The sequence below is a fragment of the Nilaparvata lugens genome, chromosome 8 (genome assembly GCF_014356525.2).
Source record: "Nilaparvata lugens isolate BPH chromosome 8, ASM1435652v1, whole genome shotgun sequence".
Taxonomy (NCBI): domain Eukaryota; kingdom Metazoa; phylum Arthropoda; class Insecta; order Hemiptera; family Delphacidae; genus Nilaparvata; species Nilaparvata lugens.
The window spans coordinates 7,272,041-7,296,809 of record NC_052511.1 but is presented as its reverse complement, the minus strand read 5'-3'; the positions used below and the strand labels follow the sequence as shown (position 1 = coordinate 7,296,809).

The 24,769-nt window shown below is 35.8% G+C and overlaps 1 protein-coding gene across 2 annotated transcripts in view; it reads left to right on the top strand.

Moving 5' to 3' along the window:
• The window catches only part of LOC111063241 (brain-specific angiogenesis inhibitor 1-associated protein 2), a 552,780-nt gene that overhangs the window by 370,270 nt on the left and 157,741 nt on the right, over positions 1–24,769 (top strand). For both annotated transcript variants that reach the window (XM_039433822.1, XM_039433823.1), the window contains exon 4: positions 15,057–15,149. In XM_039433822.1, the coding sequence (XP_039289756.1) occupies positions 15,057–15,149 (93 nt within the window). The remainder of the gene's footprint in view (positions 1–15,056; positions 15,150–24,769) is intronic.

Sequence of the window (24,769 nt, the reverse complement as noted above, 5' to 3'; positions counted from 1 at the left end):
AATTGTAAAAAACCACAGATTTATTGATACTTAGAAAGACCGGTTTCGGTTATCACACCATTGTCAATCTCTGATAAATGAGTTTATCAGAGATTGACAATGTTGTAATAACCGAGACCGGTCTTTCTTAGTACCAAAAAATCTGTGGTTTTTGACAATTTCTTAGTCTTTTTCATTCAATATGAATAATTACCACAATATCAACTTCGCAACTACACGAAAATACAATACTTTCCTTCATTCTTTGTCTGTTTATTGTTCTCTTATTTATTCGTGTCCATCTTCTTCTCTGGTCATCAGTTTCAGCTTATTCTTGAATCAATATTAATTCCTTCATTATCCAAATTCATTCACTCATTTCTTCTTCTTCTCTACATTCCAACTTGATCTTTTAATCATCTTAAGATAATTTTCCTCGTCGTTTCTCTCGCTTTAACTGTAGCTACTCACACTTTCTTTTATTGTGGACATATTCCATTGAAGTACAATATTCCAGATTTGCTCTGAACTATCTACGATCTACAAACTAAGATTTCCTTATTCTTGAAAGTGGAATGAGACCTGGAAGTCCTGTACGTTGATTGCAGATATCTTCGCATCGAATCTCGAACTCCATAATTCTCCTGAAAGAGAGACCGTCAAATCGGAATCAATGAGCTTTAACTGCAATCAGTAGTACTGTATCAGTCCACAATCATGTGAAGAGCAAGATAAAAGAAAAGACTTCGTAAGTAGGGGAATGCTTGGAGGTTTCTATTAAGAGAGAGAGAGAAAAAAATTGAGATGAAAGAGTAGATTGAGAAGAATTGAGAAGAATACAGAGAGTATGTCTATGAAGAGAGAGAGAGAGAGATTAAATTAGATTAGATTAGATTAGATTAGATTAGATTAGATTGGAGAGAGAGAGAGAGATTAGATCAGATTAGAGAGAGAGAGATTAGATTAGATTAGAGAGAGAGAGTGAGAGAGATGGAGGAAGAGAGAGCGAGTGATAGAGAGAGGAAAGAAAAGATCTTTTGATGAGAGGAATGCTGAGAGTGTATCTATGAAGAGAAAGAGAGAGTGAGAGTGGAATAGAGTGAGGGTGGGAGAATGTAACAGAGAGAGACAGTGTGATCGAGTGCAAGAGAAAGAGAGAGGAGAGGGTGATTATAAGGGAGAGAGAGCGAGTGATAGAGAGAGTAAAGAAAAGATCTTTTGAGGAGAGGAGTGCAGAGAGTGTATCTATGAAGAGAAAGAGAGAGTGAGAGAGAAATAGAGTGAGGGTGGGAGAATGTAAGAGAGAGAGGACAGGGTGATTGAGTGCAAGAAAAGAGAGAGAATATCGAAGAGCAAGAGAGAGAGTAAGATAGAGAGAGAATGAGAGGGTGATAGCTGGAAGAGTATTTATTATAAGCAGAGAAATGATGGGAATATCTCTATAAAGAGAGAGATAAAAGAAGAGACTTTATAAGTGGGGGAACACTGGGTGTGTTTCCATCTTGGAAAGGAGATCTGAAAGAAATCTGCAGTGGAAATGAATGCGTTGAGGGGAGTCAGAAAATTATAGGATGAAGTTGCTGCAAAATGTACGATACAAAGTAAATGGAGAGAGAGAAAGTAAATGGTAAGTGATGGTAGCGTGAATGAGCAAGAGAGATGGAGGAGTCGGCTCGTCTTTTGACGTCTCAAGTGGTGGAAGTGTATTGCGCACCGTGCAATATAGCAGAAGAAGGAAAAAGTAAAAGGGACTAGAAAAGGATGGATAGAGGGTGAAAAGAAGGGCGAGAGGAGGCGAGAATATGATGAAGGAAAAGGAGGAAAATTAAGATAATAATAAGAAGAGGAGATGATCATGATGAACAAGGTGAAGAGGGAATTAGAAGTTAAGAACTTAGCAAGATAAGGAAAACATGAAAGGTGATAGAAAAGTATAAATAGAAGGTGAAAAAAGGAAAGGAGAAGGCAAGAATATGATGGAGGAGAGGGAGGGGAGATTAAGATAATTAGGAGAGGATCATAATGAACGAGGTGGAGAGGAAATTAGAAGTTGAAAACATAGCAGAAGGAAATAGTAAAAGGGACTAGAAAAGGATAAGTAGACAGTGGAAAGAAGGGCAGGAGAAGGCAAGAATATGATGGAGGAGAAATTAAGGTAATTAGGAGAGGATCATGATGAACAAGGTGGAGAGGGGTTGAGAAATCAAAACATCATGAAAGAAAAAGAAAGAGACCAGAAAAGATAAGAGAGGATCATGAACAAGATAAAGAGGGGAATGAGGCTTGAAAAACATGATGAAGGAGAGACAGGAAAGGACAAAAAGAGGTTAGAGAGAGTGATAATGAACAAAGAGAAGAGACAAATGGGACAAGATTTAAATATATGTGGATTCCAAAATATACTAGAAAAGTATAAGGTATAGAGGACAGGTGAGGTCGATAACATGATGAAAAAGATGAAGATAAAAAAGCAAATAGATGACTAGAATCTAATTCTGCAAAGAAACCTTTCATTTCTAGACATTACCATAGAGAAACAATAGCATAAGTAGATATCCCATGGTATAGGGCGTTTATGTCGCAACTTTTACTGTTATCTCAAGCCGATTACTGTAGATTATTGTCGAATTTTACTGTTTTGTTGGGGTGAGAGTGTATGAACGGCACAATATGAGAGACTACCAGTGTCACACAGGTCCACGGGAAAGAATTATATGAACTATCGGCTTGAGATAACAGTAAAAGTTGCGACATAAACGCCCTATACCATGGGATATCTACTTATGCTATTGTTTCTCTATGACATTACATACATCAAGTTTATTGATGATTTCTGACGTGTTTCAAGGTCCAGGGATAGTAATTTCCATCATTTATTCATTTTTAATTCATTCATTTATTGTACAAAATACTACAATCATAATATAATTATGACATTGGCCGGAAAACCAGGCTGAGCCTGTACTATTTCTCTCCAAAAATTTCGATAAAAAGTTAATGATTTCCAAAGGTTGAGGTTATGTAATCACACACTGCTTCTTTACTTGATTTTTGGTCCAGGAATAATGATTTGAAGATTTTGAATTTTGAAGGTTGACATAATACTTCAAATAAATCACAGAATGTATCACAATGAATCTTATTATTTATCTAATATTCAATTATTACAAATTTTAATATATTATTAAAATAATATTAAATATTTGAATATAATATTCCCGATAGTGTTGATGTATATAATCCACTGCATATAATACTGTTCACGTATATGTTTATAATCATTGTTCAGTAGATTTCTATGATAGCTAATATTCAAGTCTCCTCGTCCAGCGCGTTTTTCAACTGCACTACGCTGAGCCTCCAACAATAGGGAGAAACGGACATGCTCTGCCACACCCCTCCAAATCCCCGAATATATTGCGCATTACAAGTATGCAGGATGACAGTTCAGCAAAAAATAAATATATTCGCAACGTATATTATTATTTATAGCGGGAGGGGACTTATCGTGCAAGCATCGGCGATAGTGACAATAGGACACAAACGCCGAGGCGATAGTGAATGCAAAATTTTATATTTAGCTTAGGAACTTTATTGTGAAAAGTTGTATTCGATTTATTTATTTCTGAATAGTTATTTGGAATTGGAGTGACTGAACGTTATTTATTGCAATTCCTTCCAGAACTTTTTAAGATGCGTAGATATTTTAACGTAAACGTTAATATTTTAGGCTATTAATTTGATACATTTTCGAGATTAAATTCTGCTCTCATCAATAAGAACTAGAATTATCAAAGTCGGGATTCAAGTTTCCTTAATTTTATACGAGGAAATACGTACATTTACTTTTAGAGCCGGTTTCCGAGCTCGGGATTTAGCTAAGTTCTAGACTTTAAACAGCTGGAGTCAGAAAATTGGCTTCCAGAACGGGGCTTAGTCGTAGTGATAGTCATAGTCACTTTTTAATAAAATTTCGAAAAACTAGAGAATTGGATACAAAATAAAATGAAGATAAAATGTTGTAAAGTTTCAGCTATTTTGTAATTTCCAATTACAGAAATGAGAGAATATAGATTGTCATAAAAACTGCCACTACGCCTCGTTTCGGAAAGCCAATTTTCTGTTTCAAAATTTCAGTCAATTTTCAAGTTTCAGCCAATTACAAGCCATTTTCAATATCAGCCAATTTTCAAGATTCTGCTTTTCTGTAATTTCCAATTACAGAAATGAAAGAATATAGATTGTCATAAAAACTGCTACTGCGCCCTGTTCCGGAAAGCCAATTTTCTGACTCCACCTGTTTAAAGTCTAGAACTCAGCTAAATTCCGAGCTCGGAAACCGGCTCTTAAGTAGTATTGTGAAAGTGATATTGTGGTTGTTATCCATACTGAATAAAAAGACTAGATATTGTCATACCACAGATCTATCGGAAATCGAGTTACCGGATTAGGCAAACTTGAACTGTATTGCAGAGCAGCTGTATCTACATTAACGACCGAGCACTCTTATTGGTAGATGCCGTGACCTTTCAAGATGAACGTCAGTTATTGGCCTAGACAAGCATTGGAACAGTAATTGGGGAGGGGCTCGTCTAGGCCAATTGCAGACGTTCACCATGATAGGTCACAGCATCTACCAATAGCGGTGCTGTAAAATACTGCTGATCTTCACTCTAGATTTAGTTTACCAGTGGTTGATAATGATGTAATAACCGAAGTCGATATCTCGTTACCCAATCAATTATTTGAGATGAGAAAACTGTATCATTGTAATCTATTCATTCATTTATAACAATTCAATTGAAACTACAGGCATTCTCCCAAAACTGCTTTGGATCTTAATTCATAATACACAGTCTAGAGGTTATGTGAATATAATAACTCAATTCACACAATGTGTGATTGATAATGGTGTAATAACCGAAGCTGGTATCTCGTATTCCTATTGATTGATTGATTCATACAATAAGTACATCATCAAAATGCTAGGGAGAGGAAAAATAAGGTAACCTTGTGCTATTCCTTTCCCAAATTTAGATAAGGTTACACATAGTCCGAAATAAACTGTCTTGTAGTCACTACATTGTTCAATACACAAAATTTTCAGTCCTCAATTATTTTCTTGTCTTTGTTAATTTTACAAAATGTTTAGTCCTTAATTATTTTCACAAAGTAGATTTTAAAAAAAGTAGATGCTTCAAAACCAAACATGGAAGAAATATTTAACATTATTATCACTAAAATAGGAAATATTCACATATTAAAGAAAACATTTAGAAGGACCATAAATCTGTGTTTAGAAAACATAATATATATAGTCGTTCTACTCAGGTAGGTATGGATAATAAATGGCAGATGGGATGCGAGAAACGGCTGGAGCTGTAAAATAAACTCATTTATATATAGGTATGAATAGCTATCACAATATCACCTCCATAACTATTAAGAAAACTATTAATTGAAGTATTAAACTATTAAACTATTAACTATCAACCTTTTGCTTTTGATCCAAATTCATTTTTAAAATTCTTTACCAAACCTTCAAATTTTATATTCATCTATCAAATTCACCAGCAAATATATCAGTATCCACTCGCTCATTTCTCCAGCAAAAGGTTTCGAACTAAAAGGATTCATCAGGGAGTACGAAAGCACCATTCAATAAAACTGTACACCGCGCCGACTGTTAGCTTAGACTATTAAACTATAAATAAACTATTAACTATTAACCTTTTGCTTCTGATCCAAATTCATTTTTAAAATTCTTTACCAAACCTTCAAATTTTATATTCATCTATCAAATTCACCAGCAAATATATCAGTATCCTCTCGCTCATTTCCCCAGCAAAAGGTTTCAAACTAGAAGGATTCATCAGGGAGTACGAAAGCACCATTCAATAAAACTGTACACCGCGCCGACTGTTAGCTTAGTGTGGCTAATTTTTCGAGTACACAGAACCAAGTTGCGCGTTAACTGTCCCCTCAATAACTTTGTTGACATCCACGTTTTACTGATGCTGATGGAACTAGAGTTCTGATGATTCTGTACCTGATGCTGCTGATGTTCTGCAAAGGCTCTGATGATGATGTTCTGATGTTTTTGATGCTGATATACTGATGGTTATGATGTTGATACTACTCATGTTCTGCTGAAGCTGATGTTCTGATGATTCTGATGCTGCTTCTCTTGCGTTGCCTGCTACCATCACAAATCGTATTTACAAACTTCAGATTGCAGAGCAAATCTTTGCACCCTTCCATATGCAATCAGCGCTATTTGCGTTTGCATTCAAAAGTGGAGTTGCAGGTGCCTATTCTGCTGAGTCAGAAATGGATTTCAGGCAGAGCAGATATTAATATTTCATCCAATGTTTATTCATTTATCACATTCCACAATCACAATATAAATGATTGATTGAGTACTTTATTTATGTAGATTACAATATATACTGGCTTATACACTTATATACAGTAGCTTACAATACAGCAAAATTATAGATGAATTTACAAAATATAAACTAAGAAAATAATTATTGAGCTGTATATCATATGAAAAAAAACAATTTGTAATAACTATAGATAAAATAGATAATATTGTTATGCATCCACATGAATTGGTGGAGCTTTGGACATATCAATGTTCATTCTTCGAAAAGAATATTCGAAGTATCCTTCCCACTAACTCTCTACCAAAATGATCCCACTAACTCACTACCATGATTGGGAGAGAATCTACAGGATAAACTCAAAACTCTTTCTCTCCCCAATTTTGATGAAAATAGTCTGTGGTTATGAAAATACTTATATAAATATATGCTACTGAAGATATTAAAGTTACTATACTCATGGAATCGAAAAACATAGGTTTAGTGGTCGAATTCACTTTTATCAATCTAATACTATAATGGCCATTTGCACAGTCGAAGCTTAAACTGAATTTAATCAGCTGTTGGCTTAAACTCAAAATTAAACACATTATAACCAACGATACTTGGTACGGATTTAATCCAATTTAAAATGGAATTTAGTTTAAAGTGTCACTGTGCAGACGGCCCTAAGTAGACTGCAGTTTAGTGCACTTATCACAATTTCTCTCACACAACACAACACACTCAAGTAAAATTACTTACTACAGACTAGTATTAACTATTAATTTAATTCAATTTAATTAATTAATTAATTAATTAACCATTTATATAAAAGCGAAATGGCACTCACTCACTGACTGACTGACTCACTCACTCACTCAGTCACTCACTCACTCGAAGAACTAAAAATCTACCGGACCAAAAACGTTCAAATTTGGTAGGTATGTTCAGTTAGCCCTTTAGAGGCGCACTAAGAAATCTTTTGGCGATATTTTAACTCTAAGGGTGGTTTTTAAGGGTTTAAAGTTAGTCTTTTAGCATGTATATTCTTCTTATTCCAATATCTTGAAATATTATAATTGAAATGTCCATACCATATGTTAATATAGAACTATAATCTAGAGAGAGTACCTCTTCGAAACAGGTGTTCTGGTAACTAGATTAAAATTTTTGTCAGGTTGGCATTAAGTTGAGTTGACTTTGTTAGGTTGGCTCCAAGTTGAAGATTGAAATGCATTTATCCAGGACCTCTTAAATACCAATTTATCCAATTAGCCAAAATTAGCGTTTCTCAGCTTTTCTGCGTTCCCTCACCTTTTCCAATAATTGATGGAAATATATTTAAAAAAAATCAGTAGACTACACAGGTTTAGCTGAGATGGAAGAATTTTGTTTGCCAAAGATACGCCAATAAAGTAACAGGTGTTTTTCGAGATCAAATTCACATAATACGTTCAAATTCGGTACATAGGCCTACATGCAGGCGAGCGAAGCGAGCCCGCTGATCTAATTTTTGGACAATCCAGTCGGGGGTCCAGAATTCGGTACAGAGGTTCCGCTTAGGCCTACATGCAGGCGAGCGAAGCGAGCCCTCTGATCTAATTTTTGGACGATCTAGTCGGGGGTCAGGGGGCGGAGCCCCCTGGCTAGACGGATATGGCGAGCGAAGCGAGCCTGACGGCTAGTCAATAATAAACTAGCTTATTGTGAATTCATTTCTTATTTGAATGAGAAATTAATATTTTCAATGAAGTTTCTATTAAGTTTAAAAAGCATGTGTTAACGTGTCCAACGTGTTAAAAAGTGAGTTGGCGTCAGGTCTGGCTCTATATTTCTAACAACAAGGGTGTTGCCATCATGCCACCGGTATTTACCGTACAGTGATTTTGCGGAGTGTTGAAATCTTTCAAGCGTGCCACAAATACTGCTGTCACACTCTCTCTCTCTCTTCCAATCTCTTTCACATACTCACTCACTCACTCACTCACTCTCTCACACTCTTCCGTACACCATCTCTCTTTCACAAACTCTTCATCTCTCCCGGTATTTATCGTTCTCGTACATCCCCACTCTATTTCTCCCATTTTCTCTCTTTCTCTAGTTTACTCTCTGGCTCACTCTCTCTCTATGTTCTCTGTCTTCCTCCCCCACTAAATGCATGACTAGTGAGGCGTATCAATTGCCGACCAACGTCCAGTGTGCAACGTGCGAACTAGTGCAATATGTCCACTTCAACCCCACGAGGGCGCATTCAAATAATTTGCAATATTTTGGGGTGGAAGTTGCCGAGGTGTGGTGTAAGCCGAAATATTCGAGAGGTGTATTAGATCTGATATTGAGTACAGAGTAGACTATCTCTCAAAAAATTTCATCCTAAAATATCCGAAATATAAGACATCCTTAAATATCTGAAATATAAGACATCCTAAAATAACCAAAATATAAGACATCCTAACATACCCGAAATATAAGACATCCTAAAATATCAAAAATATAAGACATCCTAAAATACCCGAAATATAAGACATCTTAAAATATCCGAAATATAAGACCTGATTCTGATACGATAGTGTATTTGAGAGTACGTCCTAATAGTGGGGCAAAACTGATATTGAATGAAAAAGACTAAGAAATTGTCAAAAAACCTGAGTTTATCAGAGATTGACAATGGTGTAATAACCGAAACCGGTCTTTCTAATTATCGATAAATCAGTGGTTTTTTTGACAATTTCTTAGTCTTTTTCATTCAATATGAATAATTACCACAATATTAACTTCTCAACTACACAAAAAGCAAAACTGATATGTAAATTTGAAATTTCAGTGGATACGTTCCCTTTTGGATTCAAAATTGTGTATTGTGAATAAGGTAATCATGTTCACATCACCTTTGAACTTTGTATTATAAATTGAGCTTTAAAGCAGTTGAAATTGAAATTTATTTTTTCTGTAAAAAGAAAATTTTACAGTTTTGAAGCTCCAACCAAGTTTGAACTTTCATCTTGAAGGTCAAGTCAGGTTGAACAAGATCTGAACAAAATCGTTCCATGAATTTCAATACACATAGATAATGGTTTAATAACGAGTATTATTTTTTATTATTAGTACAAAATTCAAACTCAAATTCAAATTCAAATTTATTCACTCGAAATTCATACAATATATTAACAAAAGTATAACACGACAAGTTACAAGTGAACAAAATACTACTCACAAAAAGTACAGTATGTTACTGGACTTTGTCCGCGAATAGGAGTCAGATACAAAGTGTTATAAGTAAGATTATTGAACAGATACCTTTTTTTATGTTAATAAAAACAATATATACATCTTGTAAGTACCCTTTATTTTTTTCAAAAATCTTGTTTTTATTCAATTAATGGGTACTACAAGATTTATATATTGTTTTTATTGATTTTTCAAAAGGTTACCCATATAAGTGAAGTGTTCTTTGTTTATGTCTATTCATGGAACTTGATCAACTCTAATAAACCGTCCACTTCTCAATTCAAAATCATTATCTACAGAATTAAAAATTCATTGGCTTCCCAGATAGTAAAATAAACGGAAATTATCAACACTTCACACCTTTTTGGTTTGACACATCTCTCGCAGTAATCAACCTGCTCTACGTAACACAGAAATAAATTCAGAATTGAGACGTTAGGAATTGGCATACACGATCTTTTTTAGTGCTATGTAAATAAAAGCAGACGCGTCAAACGCGAAATCGCAAGGCGTGAAATGCTTTACTGTGAAAGGATTTTGGGGTGTTGGTTGGTGGGGCGGAGGGGTGGTGAATAAAATGAGGGGTAGAGGTGGGAGAAATGCACACTCATCCGCACACCTCCCCAATACACGTGGGCTGCCACAAAAAGGCTAGTGATGCAATTTCATTCACACATCACTCGATCGTATTTCGCTCATTTTTTACGTTCGCTTCACCTGTATTTCGGTTGGAAATCTATGTTAAAGCTGGAATTTTAAGCCCCAGGTTCAACTTTTTTCATCCACCAAAATTCCTCATGTTATTTAAGTTATTTCTTATTGTTTTACCAATTGTTGTCTTTCTCAATCCAAATGAATGAAATTTCTACTCATTCAAGGTAGACATAATATCCTTCCTCTATAATCCTGGATTTCATTGCACTTCATTGATACGATATCCAACTGCTTGACTTGGGCGGCATCCGACACACTACATTTAGCAAGATGAAGATCATATCAAATGAGTTTACAATTCAACCAAGTAGTATTATGAGTTATTAAATTTTATCGCCTTTTCAATCCATCTACATTTTTCATTCATTTCAACTATAAAATACTATACTGACATACTTTTTCTACTACCTGTACGTTTACACGGAGAGTCTTACAAAAATGCATAGTAGGGTAGTGAAATAGTAATGTTGATGAGATATATTTTTTTAAATATCGATTTCTGAAAATTCTTCTCGTGAAAATGGAATCGTATTTTGATTCGATCTATTGCAATGAGAGTACTGCACTTTTCTTCTTTAAGCAACAACTTTTCTTGCAAGTGGGAAATTGGAAAATATTTTCCGATCTTTCAACCTTGACGTTCGTCTTCCTTGAACCACCCGTTGCATTGAACTTTTCGCCTGGAACAATAAATGTCAAGAGAATTTATATTGAACTTCCTCTTGTTCTTAAAGCACTCGTTGCATTGCCTAACAACTAACAATATAACAAGGGAATATTATCATAGAGAAACAATAGCGTAAGTAGATATCCCATGGTATAGGGAATTTATGTCGCAACTTTTACTGTTATCTCAAGCCGATTACTGTTGATTATTGTCAATTTTTACTGTTTTGTTGGGGTGAGAGTGTATGAACGGCACAATATGAGAGACTATACCAGTGTCATACAGCTGCATGGGAAAGAACTACATGAACTATCGGCTTGGGATAACAGTAAAAAGTTGCGATATAAACGCCCTATACCATGGGATATCTACTTATGCTATCGTTTCCCTATGATATTATCTACCTGACTACCAAAAAAATCAAAACCTGTTAATTTTTAACTGTAATTAAATGCAGAAGAACGAATCAAAGAAGCCTTCTTCTCTAAACAGTCCTCTCTGATTGGTTCTCGTGGAATTTAACCATGACTAGAATTCAACAGGCTTTCGTGCAACCGGGCTAAACTCTTCAAACACGAATCATCTACCAATGATTGATCCCGCACTTGATAATCATTGACATTGAATGTAACTGGATTCAAAGCGGTCTAGAACAACGAAAAGGAAGTGAACGCTTGTTGAAGACGATAGGGAGAAACCACAAGATTGGTGGGTGGGAGTGAGAGAGACTGAGTGAGGGAGCAAGTGCAGAATAGCTTCCTTCCTAGACGGGAAATTGCAATTCGCTGCCGTTTGATTTGTTACAAGAAGAGCTATAGAATCGGCTCGTGGCTACGAGGAATGTGTGTCTTCCTTGTTTTGGACAAGTGCAGCATGATGATGAAGAAGAAGAAGAAGAAGAAGAAGAAGAAGAAGAAGAAGAAGAAGAAGAAGAGGAAGAAGATACTTATTCATTTATTTATCATTTACAATCAACTTAAGGACAAAGAAACAGACTACAGTCCAAAACTTCTTTACACCCCAATTTCATAAAATAAATTGTCGAAATAAAGGTTATGTGCGACTTTTCAATTATTCTTCACTAACTTCTTCCAAATAGAAACAAAACACAAACACTTGAAACAATTAATTAAGGTGAGATAGACGTGTTTTCCACACCATAATAAGAATAGATACAGAATACACCAGTTATGAGAATTCTACCAGAGATGAGAATAGAATGACAGAACAAATTTGATAAAACTACAAGTACCACACGGACTTCAACAGCTATATGCTTTTTCAAGCATGTTTGGAGAGATACAGATTTTTCCCACACCAGATATCCGGCACGTGGCAAGAGCATTCACAATGTTTGCCAGAAATCTCCTCGCTTCTCGAAGGAGAAATCTGCATCTAAATCCGTAGGACATCGCACACTTCTCCAGTGCACTAAAGCCGAAAAGTGAAAGTGTTCGAAACGGCGAAAAGGCACATCGTTCACGGCGCGTTGAGCTCAACAGCTATTTACCTCACTTTTGCTTCTCAACAAACCTCAGCCAAAACACTTTCTAAATTTCCCAGGTGAGCTCTCCGGGCACTGGAATCTCACCTCCTGGAATTTCCCGGAGTTTTTCCAGTCGCTTTTTATTTGGAGTCTCGCAATGGAGTAGACAGCAAATCCTGTGTTTATAAGTGGAAAAACATCTCACGAGGGTAATCCACATGTCGGCGTGATCTAGATATGGGGAAGAGTGATCGTGCTGTTGATCTGGTAAGAGATCTACACAAGTGTGGGGCTTTCAAGGGGAAACATACTATTCAGCTTCCACTTTATCAAATATAACGTATCCAATACTTAATTATTAATAATGAGAAATGAGTATTAGATTGAAGAATAGGTATTGAGATGACATGATTCATTCAGGAAGAGGCATTGTGCTATTGATCTGGTAAGAGATCTACAAAAGTGTGGGGCTTTCAAGGGGGAACATACTATCCAGCTTCCACTTTATCAAATATAACGTATCCAATACTTAATTATAATTAATGATAAATGAGTATTAGATTGAAGAATAGGTATTGAGATGACTTGATTCATTCAGGAAGAGGCATTGTGCTATTGATCTGGTAAGAGATCTACACAAGTATGGGGCTTTCAAGGGGAAACATACTATTCAGCTTCCACTTTATCAAATATACGTATCCAATACTTAATTATTAATAATGAGAAATGAGTATTAGATTGAAGAATAGGTATTGAGATGACATGATTCATTCAGGAAGAGGCATTGTGCTATTGATCTGGTAGAGATCTACAAAAGTGTGGGGCTTTCAAGGGGGAACATACTATCCAGCTTCCACTTTATCAAATATAACGTATCCAATACTTAATTATAATTAATGATAAATGAGTATTAGATTGAAGAATAGGTATTGAGATGACTTGATTCATTCAGGAAGAGGCATTGTGCTATTGATCTGGTAAGAGATCTACACAAGTATGGGGCTTTCAAGGGGAAACATACTATTCAGCTTCCACTTTATCAAATATAACGTATCCAATACTTAATTATTATTAATGAGGAATGAGTATTAGATTGAAGAATAGGTATTGAGATGACTTGATTCATTCAGGAAGAGGCATTGTGATGACTTTTTCTTCTTCTAGTGCGTCTCCTATCGGAGGTTCGCTATCAGCACAGCAATCCGGATCTTATTCACTGCCGCTCGAAACAAGTCTTTGCTGCTGCAGTCAAACCAATCCCTCAAATTTTCAAGCCAGGAAACACGTCGCCTTCCAACACTCCTTTTTCCGCTGATTTTCCCTTGAACTATAGTCTGCAGAGTTATATATTTGTGGATTCTCATTAGATGTCCAAGATACAGGAGTTTTCTCTTTTTTACTTGTCCTCTGAATGATCAGAGGACATTTATTCAGAGAAAACTCCTGTATTTTGAACATCTAATGAGAAGCCACAAATATATAACTCTGCAGACTATAGTTCAAGGTGTAAACAATTTCACATTGACTTTCACAGAGGACTTTTTACGATATATTATTCTACTGATCTTGAAGATAAGTGCTGAAAATTTAACTAAGAACGTCAAGACAGAAGCATCAATATTGTTAGCTGCGGTTGTTGTGTATTGAGACGGAGTCGTAAGGATATTTAGGGTTCACGCACATCAGTTAGTTGAGACAAGACAATACATGATCAGACACGTTCAGTCACAATATTTTACATAGTTGCTTATGACGACATGTTTAATTGCAATGACTAAGGCTAGGCATACTTTATGTAACTTTCCAAGTCCTTGAAGTTCTATCAAAATTGTTCTGAGATTCTATACTCATCTCCAGATTAACTGAATTCCTACTATCAAATCGATTCAAACCAAAATCAAATATCGCATTGATACAATAGTCTATAAATTGTGTCATCATAAAACCAATGTATAATTTACAATAATCAATTGGAAAATTATTTATTCATTCAATCATTCAGAATTACACAACTTCAGAAAAGTACCACAGGCTTATAAGCCCAAAACGGTTCCAATTCTAATTTATACAACAGTCCAAATGTAGTTAGGATATGTATCACTTCAAAATTCTTCAATTTACAATCCAAAACACATAATTCATGAAACACAAATCATTTTTAAATTAAAAAAAAGTATTCAATTGAAATGAATATACGGGCTCATTGGAAGTAGATAACTTTTCAACTCGTTTTTGAATTCCGCAAAACCCTCTTCTCTTTGATATTGATTGGTAGCTGGTTGAAGAATCTAGCTCCCATGTAGGATTAACGTTTTATGAAAAATAGTCTTCTGTGTTGCTGATGTGTATAATTTCTTTATTTGATTTTGTATGATACCATGAAGTTGGGAAATACTTTTTCGATTATCTCTGGTGAAACTGATGGTTAAATAATTCTTCAGTTATCGATTTCAGTGTTAGAAAACATTTCTTGGTGTATAGTCTGAAAATGGTCAAAATTTTGAGGCTATCAAATTGTTCTCCCATGGTATGGTCCATACATATTATATCGTTATCTATTCTAAGCCTTTGTTATCCACTTGAATTGATAATTAATTTTTTATTTTTGTTTCAGCTGCTGCCACAGCTTCCAGATTGTACGTGGAAGCTATCACAAAGCTGGCCAGGCAGAGTCAACAAGGAACATGGGGTGGATCTTCTGATATAGGTCAGTCACTACTATCAATTAATTAATCAAAAAATTAATGATTATAAACTGTTGTCCGTAGTATGCTACACAATTTCAACTTCCAATTTTTATAGTTGTAATGAAGCTTTTTTCTTCAATGAAGTTTTTAAGTTGAATGAAATTTCCAATTTCTAGAAGATGAATAAATACTATAGTTCTCAACAACAGAATAGTGGAACAGGAACAGGTATCACATTTCAAATATTTGGGATGTGATATTACATACGAGGAAGACCACGACTTGAATACAAAAATTAACAGATTCCAGTACATATGCGGAACTTTTAACAGAACTCTCAAAAATAAAGCCCGGGTTCAAACCCTCTAAAAACCAAAAGTTTTTTAACCAGATCACTCCCGTATTATCGGATGAGCACGTTAAACTGTCGGTCCCGGCTGAAGTATGACAGTCGTAATGCCCATTGACGGCTTAAATTATATATTCAGGCGGTGGGACCTTCCCGCAGGGGACTCCCCACCAACAAAAGCCATACGAATTTACTTTTTTTTTAAAGCCCGAAAAGAGACGAAACTTAAATTTTATAAAGTAATGGCCGTCCCTACACTTTTGTATGGCTCTGAAACCTGGGTACCAAAGAGAAGGGAGTGGAGCTGGTTACAGGCGTCCGAAATTAGATTTTTAAGATTTAAGGTTCGTCTCTCTTCCCGAAAAGAGATGAAACTCAAATTTTATAAAGTAATGGCCGTCCCTACACTTTTTTATGGCTCTGAAACTTGGGTACCAAAGAGAAGGGAGTGGAGCTGGTTACAGGCGGCCGAAATGAGATTTTCAAGGTCAGTGAAGGGATGCACCAGAGAGGACAGGCTTTATAATATTGATATCCGTAGAGAGCTCAATGTAATCTCCATACCTCAACAAGTTGACGAGAATCGACAACAGTGGAGAGAACACGTTGAGAGAATGGAAAACGGAAGAATCCCGAAAGCTGTCATTGCTTACAAGCCAGAAGGGAGGAGAAGTATTGGCGAACCAAGAAAAAGGCGGGAGAATGTTTGAAGGCGGAACAGGTATTAAATACCTACCCCTGTAACAAGACGACGACGACAACGATGAATAAATACTAAACAAATTGTGAGTTATTTTGAATGGAGCTTCCTGCTTGAATGTTAAAATTATCCTTCTCAAATCAGTTAATTCGATATCTGAAAGTGAAAAAGATCTCATGTTTGGAATGATTCAATATCACGGGAAGATATTTCATAAAAATGTCCATAAATATCATGAATTCATTAATTATCACAAATGATAATGAAATGTGATTGAAAACAGATAACTATCTAGGGAATGAATCTCAAAATTTGGGGTTTGGAAGTCTTCCAAGAGGAAATTAAGACAGACCAACATTAATCCTTACCAATTGCAAAAACTATTCAAAGATTCAAATTCTCATTGAATGAAAAAGACTAAGGAATTGTCAAAAAGCCACAGATTAATTGATACTTAGAAAGACCAGATCGACAATGGTGTAATAACCGAAACCGGTCTTTCTAAGTATCAATAAATCTGTGGTTTTTGACAATTTCTTAGTCTTTTTCATTCAATATGAATAATTAACACAATATTAACTTCTCAACTACACAAAAAGGGAAAAATTTAAACTCTCATTCGATCGGCTCACAAGCTGTCGTCACCCTTGTCACAAAAACGATCACAACAATGAGAAAATTATCTTTCAAGATATTTTTCCTATATGTTTCTCTATGGAGAATTATGTTCATTCATTTATTCAACTTCAAACGATGCAGCACCAATTGTGAAAGAAAGATAACAGGAAGACAGATAGAAGCCAAAAAGTATTTTCAAATATGTTTATGTTTATGGAAGATATTTTTCCAATGCTTCTCTGTAGGAAATTATGTTAATTTATTTATCCAAATTCCAACGATACAGCACCAACTCTGAAAGAAAATAACAGGAAGACAGATAGAAGCCAAAAATTATTATCAAATATGTTTATGTTTCTTCGCGGTTTCCTAGAGTTTCGACGACACTCATCTTGAAGAGAAACATGAACTCTGTACAGAGAGAACTACTCATCTTGAAGTCTCCACAACTTATCAAGAAGGATGATACTGCATGTGGAGAGGATGCTCATTATAGAAATTGGTGAGAAAATTGTAGGTTATGGTCGAAAAGGGTTTAGGAAGTAGACAACCGTTCAACAGCATGGTGCAATCTATCCTAGAAAGGCATCGTCTACTGATTAATGCTACTATAACCGGGATATACTGTCTCTTAAGAAGAATATATAAATTCATGACATGCCTCGCTACTGAAAGTGTGGTGTAAGGCTGTCTTGAACTTTATCCCTCTTCTATCTTTGTCTATCCTTCTTCAACCCCGTGCTTCTCTATCTCTGTCTATCCTTCTTCTAGCCCTTGCTTCTCTAGCTCTGTCTATCCTTCTTCACCCCATGCTTCTCTATCTTTTTCTATCTTCAACCCCTTGCTTCACAGCGTTAATGCTGTATATTTCCTCTCCAAATTGGTTTGGCTGCGTGATTTGTAAGGGAAGATGCAATCTTCTCTACTCTCCCTTGTTGCTGCGTCCTTGTCACCTCAGTAGGAGAGAAGAGGATGGAATGAGGGAGAGGACTGGGAGAGAGAGAAAGAAAAAACAAGATGGCGCTTATGAAGATAAATAGCCGACGCGAGGAGAAACTGAGGGAGTCGACTGACTTGTGTGTGAGGAACTCTCAACTTGACAAAATCAAAAGGCATTTCTTTTTCTTGCTAGAGGAGAATGATAAGATTTGTGAAAAAAATGAGAGACAGAGTGAAAGGTGTGTAAGGTAGAGGAGGAAGAGAGGGAGGGGAAGGAGAAGAAGGAAAAGAAGCGAGTGAGGATGAGCAGAAGAAGTAGAATAGGGAAGAGTAGATTATGGAGATGATGAAGAAGAAGAAGAAGAAGAAGACGAAGAAGAAGAAGAAGAAGAAGAAAAGAAGAAGAGAAGAAGAGAAGAAGAAGAAGAAGAAGAAGAGAAGAAGAAGAAGAAAAGAAGAAGAAAAGAAGAAGAAGAAGAAGAGAAGAAGAAGAAGAAGAAGAAGAAGAAGAAGAAGAAGAAGAAGAAGAAGAAGAAGAGAAGAAGAAGAAGAAAAGAAGAAGAGAAGAAGAAGAAGAAGAAGAGAAGAAGAAGAAGAAGAAGAAGAAGAAGAAGAAGAAGAAGAAGAAGAAGAAGAAGAAGAAGAAGAAGAAGAAGAAGAAGAAGAAGAAGAAGAAGAAGACGAAGAAGAAGAAGAAGAGAAGAAGAAGAAGAAGAAGAAGAAGAAGAAGAAGAAGAAGAAGAAGAAGGAAGAAGAAGAAGAAGAAGAAGAAGAAGAAGAAGAAGAAGATGGAGGAAAAGAAGAAGAAAAATAATAAGAGGAAGGTGATGAAGAAGGATTAATAAAGGAGGAGTAGGAAGAGAAAAATGGAAAAGGAATCTTTAGTTGCTAAATAAACAGGCATCCGTCACTCTATGCCTGTGTTGTTCCCCTTCCCTCCCCAACCCCTTGTGAGATATTTTACATGGAAACGCTTTAGAGATATGAGTTTTTTTAAACACCCTATCTTCAGTGAATCTCCTGTGTATTGCCTCTTTAAACAGTCGCCGAATTATTCATTCATTCCATAACATGTCTGATGTTACCAACGTAACGGTTTTTGAAATTCACTGTGCAGTATTTTTGGATTATTTGAGAAGTGAATTAATATTCGAAATCCTGAATCCTTATGTGGTAGGATAAGTAGATATATGATACTTTATTACATTTATGATAACTCCTTCACGATATCAATAACACTTTATCACCTTGATCAAATTTCTAACACAGTGAGGATATACATCAACAAACACTAGCACAATATATGATCATTGTAGTAGACAGTCATGTGTTAATAAACGTCTCAAAATTATTTCCCATTTTCGAAATAATTTGTCATTATTTTGTATTTCTGCTCATTCTCTATCCCATTATTGCCGGTCTTCAATGGCGGCGTAGATTCAAATTCTGCCAATGGAAAGTGGCAAGTACTGGGATATGCTCGGATCGCAATATATCAAGCCCCGCCTTCTTTCTTCTGATTGGCCGACAGTTGATTGAGGCTCAGTTCTGAAATCTGTCAGTAGATGCCAGCAGTAACTGGGTCGATGAACAACTTGAACATTCAACTCAAAGTTCTAAATTGCACGAATTCAAGCCTTCTTCCTCCTGATTGATAAACAATAAATTGATCAGAACGTAGTGTTTCAATATTCTTCAATTAGATAACAATTTTGTAAGTGGGTGATATAGAACTTTTTGAAACTTTCAGACAGAATTTCAAACTCATTACAGAAAAACAAGTTGGAGTCATAAAAACGTTGAGAAAACTCAATAAGTATATTCTGAATAATTTTGAATAAAAGAAAACGATGGATAACTTTATAGTCTCATTCTTCTACCTGATTCACTGCACTCTTCAAGTGTGTAATATCAATTCATTTATTCCAATAATTTATTGTTTTATTTACTTACATTAACTCATTCATAAACAAGACATAAAATTAAGCTCAGTTAAAAGCTACAGGCATTCACCCAAAATTCTATCTTATAATATTTAGATAATAGACAGTCTATATAAAAAAGTCAATTAAAATCTTTTAGGGCCGGTTTCCGAGCTCGGGATTTAGCTAAATCCTAGACTTTAAACAGCTGGAGTCAGAAAATTGGTTTTCCAAAACGGGGCGTAGTCGCAGTTTTTATAACAGTAGTCGCAGTTTTTATTTTTTCATTTCTATAATTGGAAACGTTTTTCCTTGACGAAATTAGACATTCCCAAATAATCCAAAATAGCTGAAACTTTACACTATTTTCTCTTTATTTTATTTTGTGCTCAATTTTCCAGTTTTTCGAAATTTAATTCAAACATGACAATGACTGCGACTACGCCCCGTTTTGGAAAACCAATTTTCTGACTCCAGCTGTATAAGTCTAGGACTTAGCTAATTCTCGAGCTCGGAAACCGGCCCTAAATATTCATCTAGTTCATGGTTTAAACTCTGAACTAAGTGGACTCGAAATCAGGTACCACAACTTCGCTCTCACTTACTTTTGTCCCCTCCAACCAATCGGATGGCATTGACAGTCTGAACCCTAAAATCAATATATTTTACTTCATAGATGAACAATGACCTTCAACCTTCCGCTCGGAGGTTCTGAATAGAATGTCATCATCAGGATTAACCTCTTCCATTCAGCAGAGATGATATTGCACCCTCTCACAACTCAGAAACAAAACAGTGAAGTTAGGTTAGGTTAGCAGCTAAGCATTCAAGAAGCTCTCCCCAATCTCTGGTCACAGAGACAATACCGAGTGGAAATCCGTAAACATTTGAGAAGCATTCATCAATATAGTCATGGACTGTGATAATACGGTAGGGCTTCCGTAGTTAGATTCAGGTTAAACGGTCAGCAACGTAAGAGGAAGAGGAAGAGGTTGAAGAAGACAAAGAGGAAGAAGACGAAGGAGAAGAAAAAAAGAAGAAGAACAGCAACAACAACAATGAGAATGAAGAAAATGTTCGAGCAGAAAATAGCTATACATACCTATAGATGTTTATTCTATGGTTCAAGGGTTTCCCACTGGGTTATTTTGGAGACTACGATTGGAAAGGGATGAATGTGGTTGCTTGGCAGGATGATATTAGGTTTAATCTGGGATGAGGATTTAATAGTCGGCGTGTGTGGTCTGTCCAGAGGGTTTGACAGAGAGGAGGTACAAATTTTGTGTCAAGAAGTGACCGGCTGAAAACCCTGGACTCTGTGCACCCTCCAAGATGGATTCATCCCCTCGATGTCTGTCGTCACAGGACACAGCAAACCACCTCGCTTCCTTCTCAATTACACAGCGTTGCTTTTCCTGTTATAAGAGCAAATCCTGACCATGATACTTCTTCTTCTTCTTCCTCTTCTTCTTCTCCTCCTCCTACTCCTCCTCCTTCTTCTTCTTCTTCTTCTTCTTCTTCTTCTTCTCTTCTTCTTCTTCTTCTTCTCCTACTCCTCCTTTTCCTTTACCCTCTTGGTCATCCCCTTCTTGTTCTTCTTGTCTTGTTCAATTCTGTTGTTGTCCTTCTTCTTCTTCTTCTCCCACTCCTCCTCCTCTTCCTTCTCCTATTCTTCCTTCTTCCTCCTCTCTTCTCTATTCTCTCTCTCTCTTATACCCACTCATCTGGAATACCTCTCCTCTGAGCGAGAATGATGAGCGAGCTTCATCCTGACTTTAAAAAAAAAACATCTTTTGGAACAAATGACTGAAACTGTCCAGCCCTAGAACGATCACATGACAACCATCCCTCACCCATCCCATCAATATAAACCTATAAACTGTTATAGAATAAATTGTATATATATATATATATATATATATATATATATATATATATATATATTATATATATTATGAAAACTCATGTTATTTCAATTATTCACTGCATACTGCTGTATATTACTAAAAGTTGATTACCCTGATCTACTTTCAGCCTACTCCATTTTATTAATCAATGATTTGATATTTTATTTTATTTTATCAATTTTCTGTTTTCCTATCTCGTGAATATCCATATTAATTAAAACTTTTACAATATTTCCATTCATAAATAAATCCTTAGTTGAATAATTGATGAGATTAACGGTTTGGTAGAGAGTTAATATTTTTTAATATTCTTTCCGAAGAATGGACATTGATGTGTCCAAAGCGCCGCCAATTTATGTAGATGCATAACAATATTATCTTCAGTTATTACAAATTTGCTTTTTCCATATCATATACAGTTCAATAATTATTTTCTTAGTCTATATTATGTAAATTCATCTATAATTTTGCTGTATTGTAAGCTATTGTATATAAGTGTATAAGCCAGTATATATTGTAATCTACATAAATAAAGTACTCAATCAATCAATCAATCGATCAATCTCTCTTATTTCTTCACTCATCCGCCTTATATCATCTCTCTTCTTTCTTCTGTCTTCTGTCTGCTCTTCTATCTTCTCCCTCTCCTCTCAGTTCTTCCTCTTCTCTCTTTTAGTCTTATCCTCATTCTCTCTCCCACAGCCTCTCAACCATCCTCTTCACCCCTTGCACCCACAGGCGATGGGATCGTTTTCCGTGACCCTCACCCCTCACCAGTCACCCTACAGGACTTCCAAAATCTCCTTTTCCGGGCGTGACTTCCTGATTTATAAAGCGGAACTCGTTTGCTGGCCCATCACACTTTATCCACGCAGATGCCGAGTGACGCTCAACGGGGAAACAAAAGCTGCCCAAATTGGATTGTCTTCAATTCCACTCAATATTAGACTGTGATCGTCTGTAATAGGTTGTCTGAATTGATAGATCGAACATTACTGGACTTCCCTTATTATAAGATTTTCAAATGATCCATTTTCTTGTCATTGAAGAATCTGTGTGATCAAATGTTCATAATTTTTCTAACTTGACTCTCGGTGTTTGGTTCACTTTCCACCTTTCTGATATCATAGAAACAATTGGTTGTTAAAATATCACCCATTTATTTTAAAAAATCACAAACATGTTCCAAAACCAATGGTGTTATCCTCAGTGTGGGAAATCTGTTATCTGTTTCCTTCTGTTATCCTCTTATCATTGAGAATTAGTTGCCAAATCTTGGTATGTTCCGTGCCTAATTCCTCTCTCAAAAATCTGGTGTGGCACACAACTTTCCTTGCCGTTATGAAAATTGATCACCTGACGCTAGTGTGCACGCGCATCTCAAGTCGACTTATAAACAAAGATCTGAGCCAGCTGGTGACAGGACAATAACGCTGGAGACATACGAGGTCTGCTATCTCTTCATAGTGACTGATTTAATAGAATCAACAGTTGCCAACAGTTTGCAATTGAAATAATAACATTTTATCGAATTTTGTGCTTATTTTCAATTTTAGGTGAAAATGTTACTGAACACTAATTGTAGATATTTTCATGCTTAATCTTTTCCACTTGAAATATTCTGTTTAAATTGTATATGAAGGCTGATAATTGAGAATCTAAAATCAAACATTGCATAGATGGGGCAAAGCTCCTGAATTTTTTTTTCAGATATAGGACTTGTTGCAGTTGATAGAGCTTATCAATGACTATCTCAGGTATGAATTTGATCAAAACCGTTGGAGCTGTTATCGAGAAAATCGCGAAAAACCCAGTTTTTGACAACATTTTCGCCATTTTAGCCGCCATCTTGAATTGCATTTGATCGAAATTGTTCGTATCGGATCTTTATGGGGGAAGGACCTTAATTTCCAAATTTCAAGTAATTCCGTTAATTGGGAGATGAGATATCGTGTACACAGACGCACATACACTCATACACACACACACACACACACACACACACATACAGACCAATACCCAAAAACGACTTTTTCGGACTCAGGGGACCTTGAAACGTATAGAAATTTAGAAATTGAGGTACCTTAATTTTTTTCGGAAAGCAATACTTTCCTTACCTATGGTAATATGGCAAGGAAAGTAAAAATCACAAACATGTTCTAACACCAATGGTGTCATCTTTAGTGTGAGAAATTTGTTATCTGTTTCCTTCTGTTATCCTCTCATCATTGAGAATTAGTTGCCAAGTCTCGGTATGTTCCGAGCCTAATTCCTCTCTCAAAAATTTGTAAAAGTTGTACATAACAACTCACTATCAACATAGAGATAATATAGCTTTAGGAGATATCCCATGGTTTAAGTCATTTATGTTCCAAATTTCAAGCCGATTACTGTCGACTGCTGTCTATTATTACTGTTTTTGACAGATGAGATTGTAAGAACGGCACAGTATGAAAGACTACCAGCGTCACATTGCTTCACGAAAAAGAACTACTAGGACTATCAGCCTGAGTTGACATTGAAATTCGCAACATAAACGCCCTATACCATGGGATATCTTCTCATTCTATATTTTATCTATGCTATTACCTTTCAGTGGAAGAATTTAAAACGACCTTACCATGAATTCATTGTTGATTAATCAGGAGGAGAAGGCTACCAATTTCAGAACTTGACATGATTTTTCAAATTTTGTTCATTGTCTCAATTACTGCTGACCTCTACCGGCAGAGTTGATAACTAACACTCGATTACTGTCGACAAATCAGGAGAAAGCGGGCGTGGCTTGATGCATTGCGATCTGACACAGTAACTGCCGCCATCTAGTGGTAGAATTTTAAACTACGCCCCGATGAATTGATGAGCAATCAGAGATAATGACCAATCATTCCGAGAAAGAAATATTCATACTTCTAGGATGATATGACTGTCTTCTAAAATGATCATCTATGGTTTCTGAGTTTGTTATATCTAGTTACTGAAGAATATAGTTGAAATTGATCGTTGAAAAAGATTTGCCTTTCTTGAAACTGATATTTTCATGAAAACTACTATTGAGCACTGCTATAAAATCTATTTCAATATACTCACAAATCATTTCTTGTTTTAGAACTCTATCTATTCTCCATGAAATTCATTTGAAGTGAAAAGTTTGTCGGTTTGATCCAATGCTGGGCTACACAACTAAAAAATATTTTCAAATCAG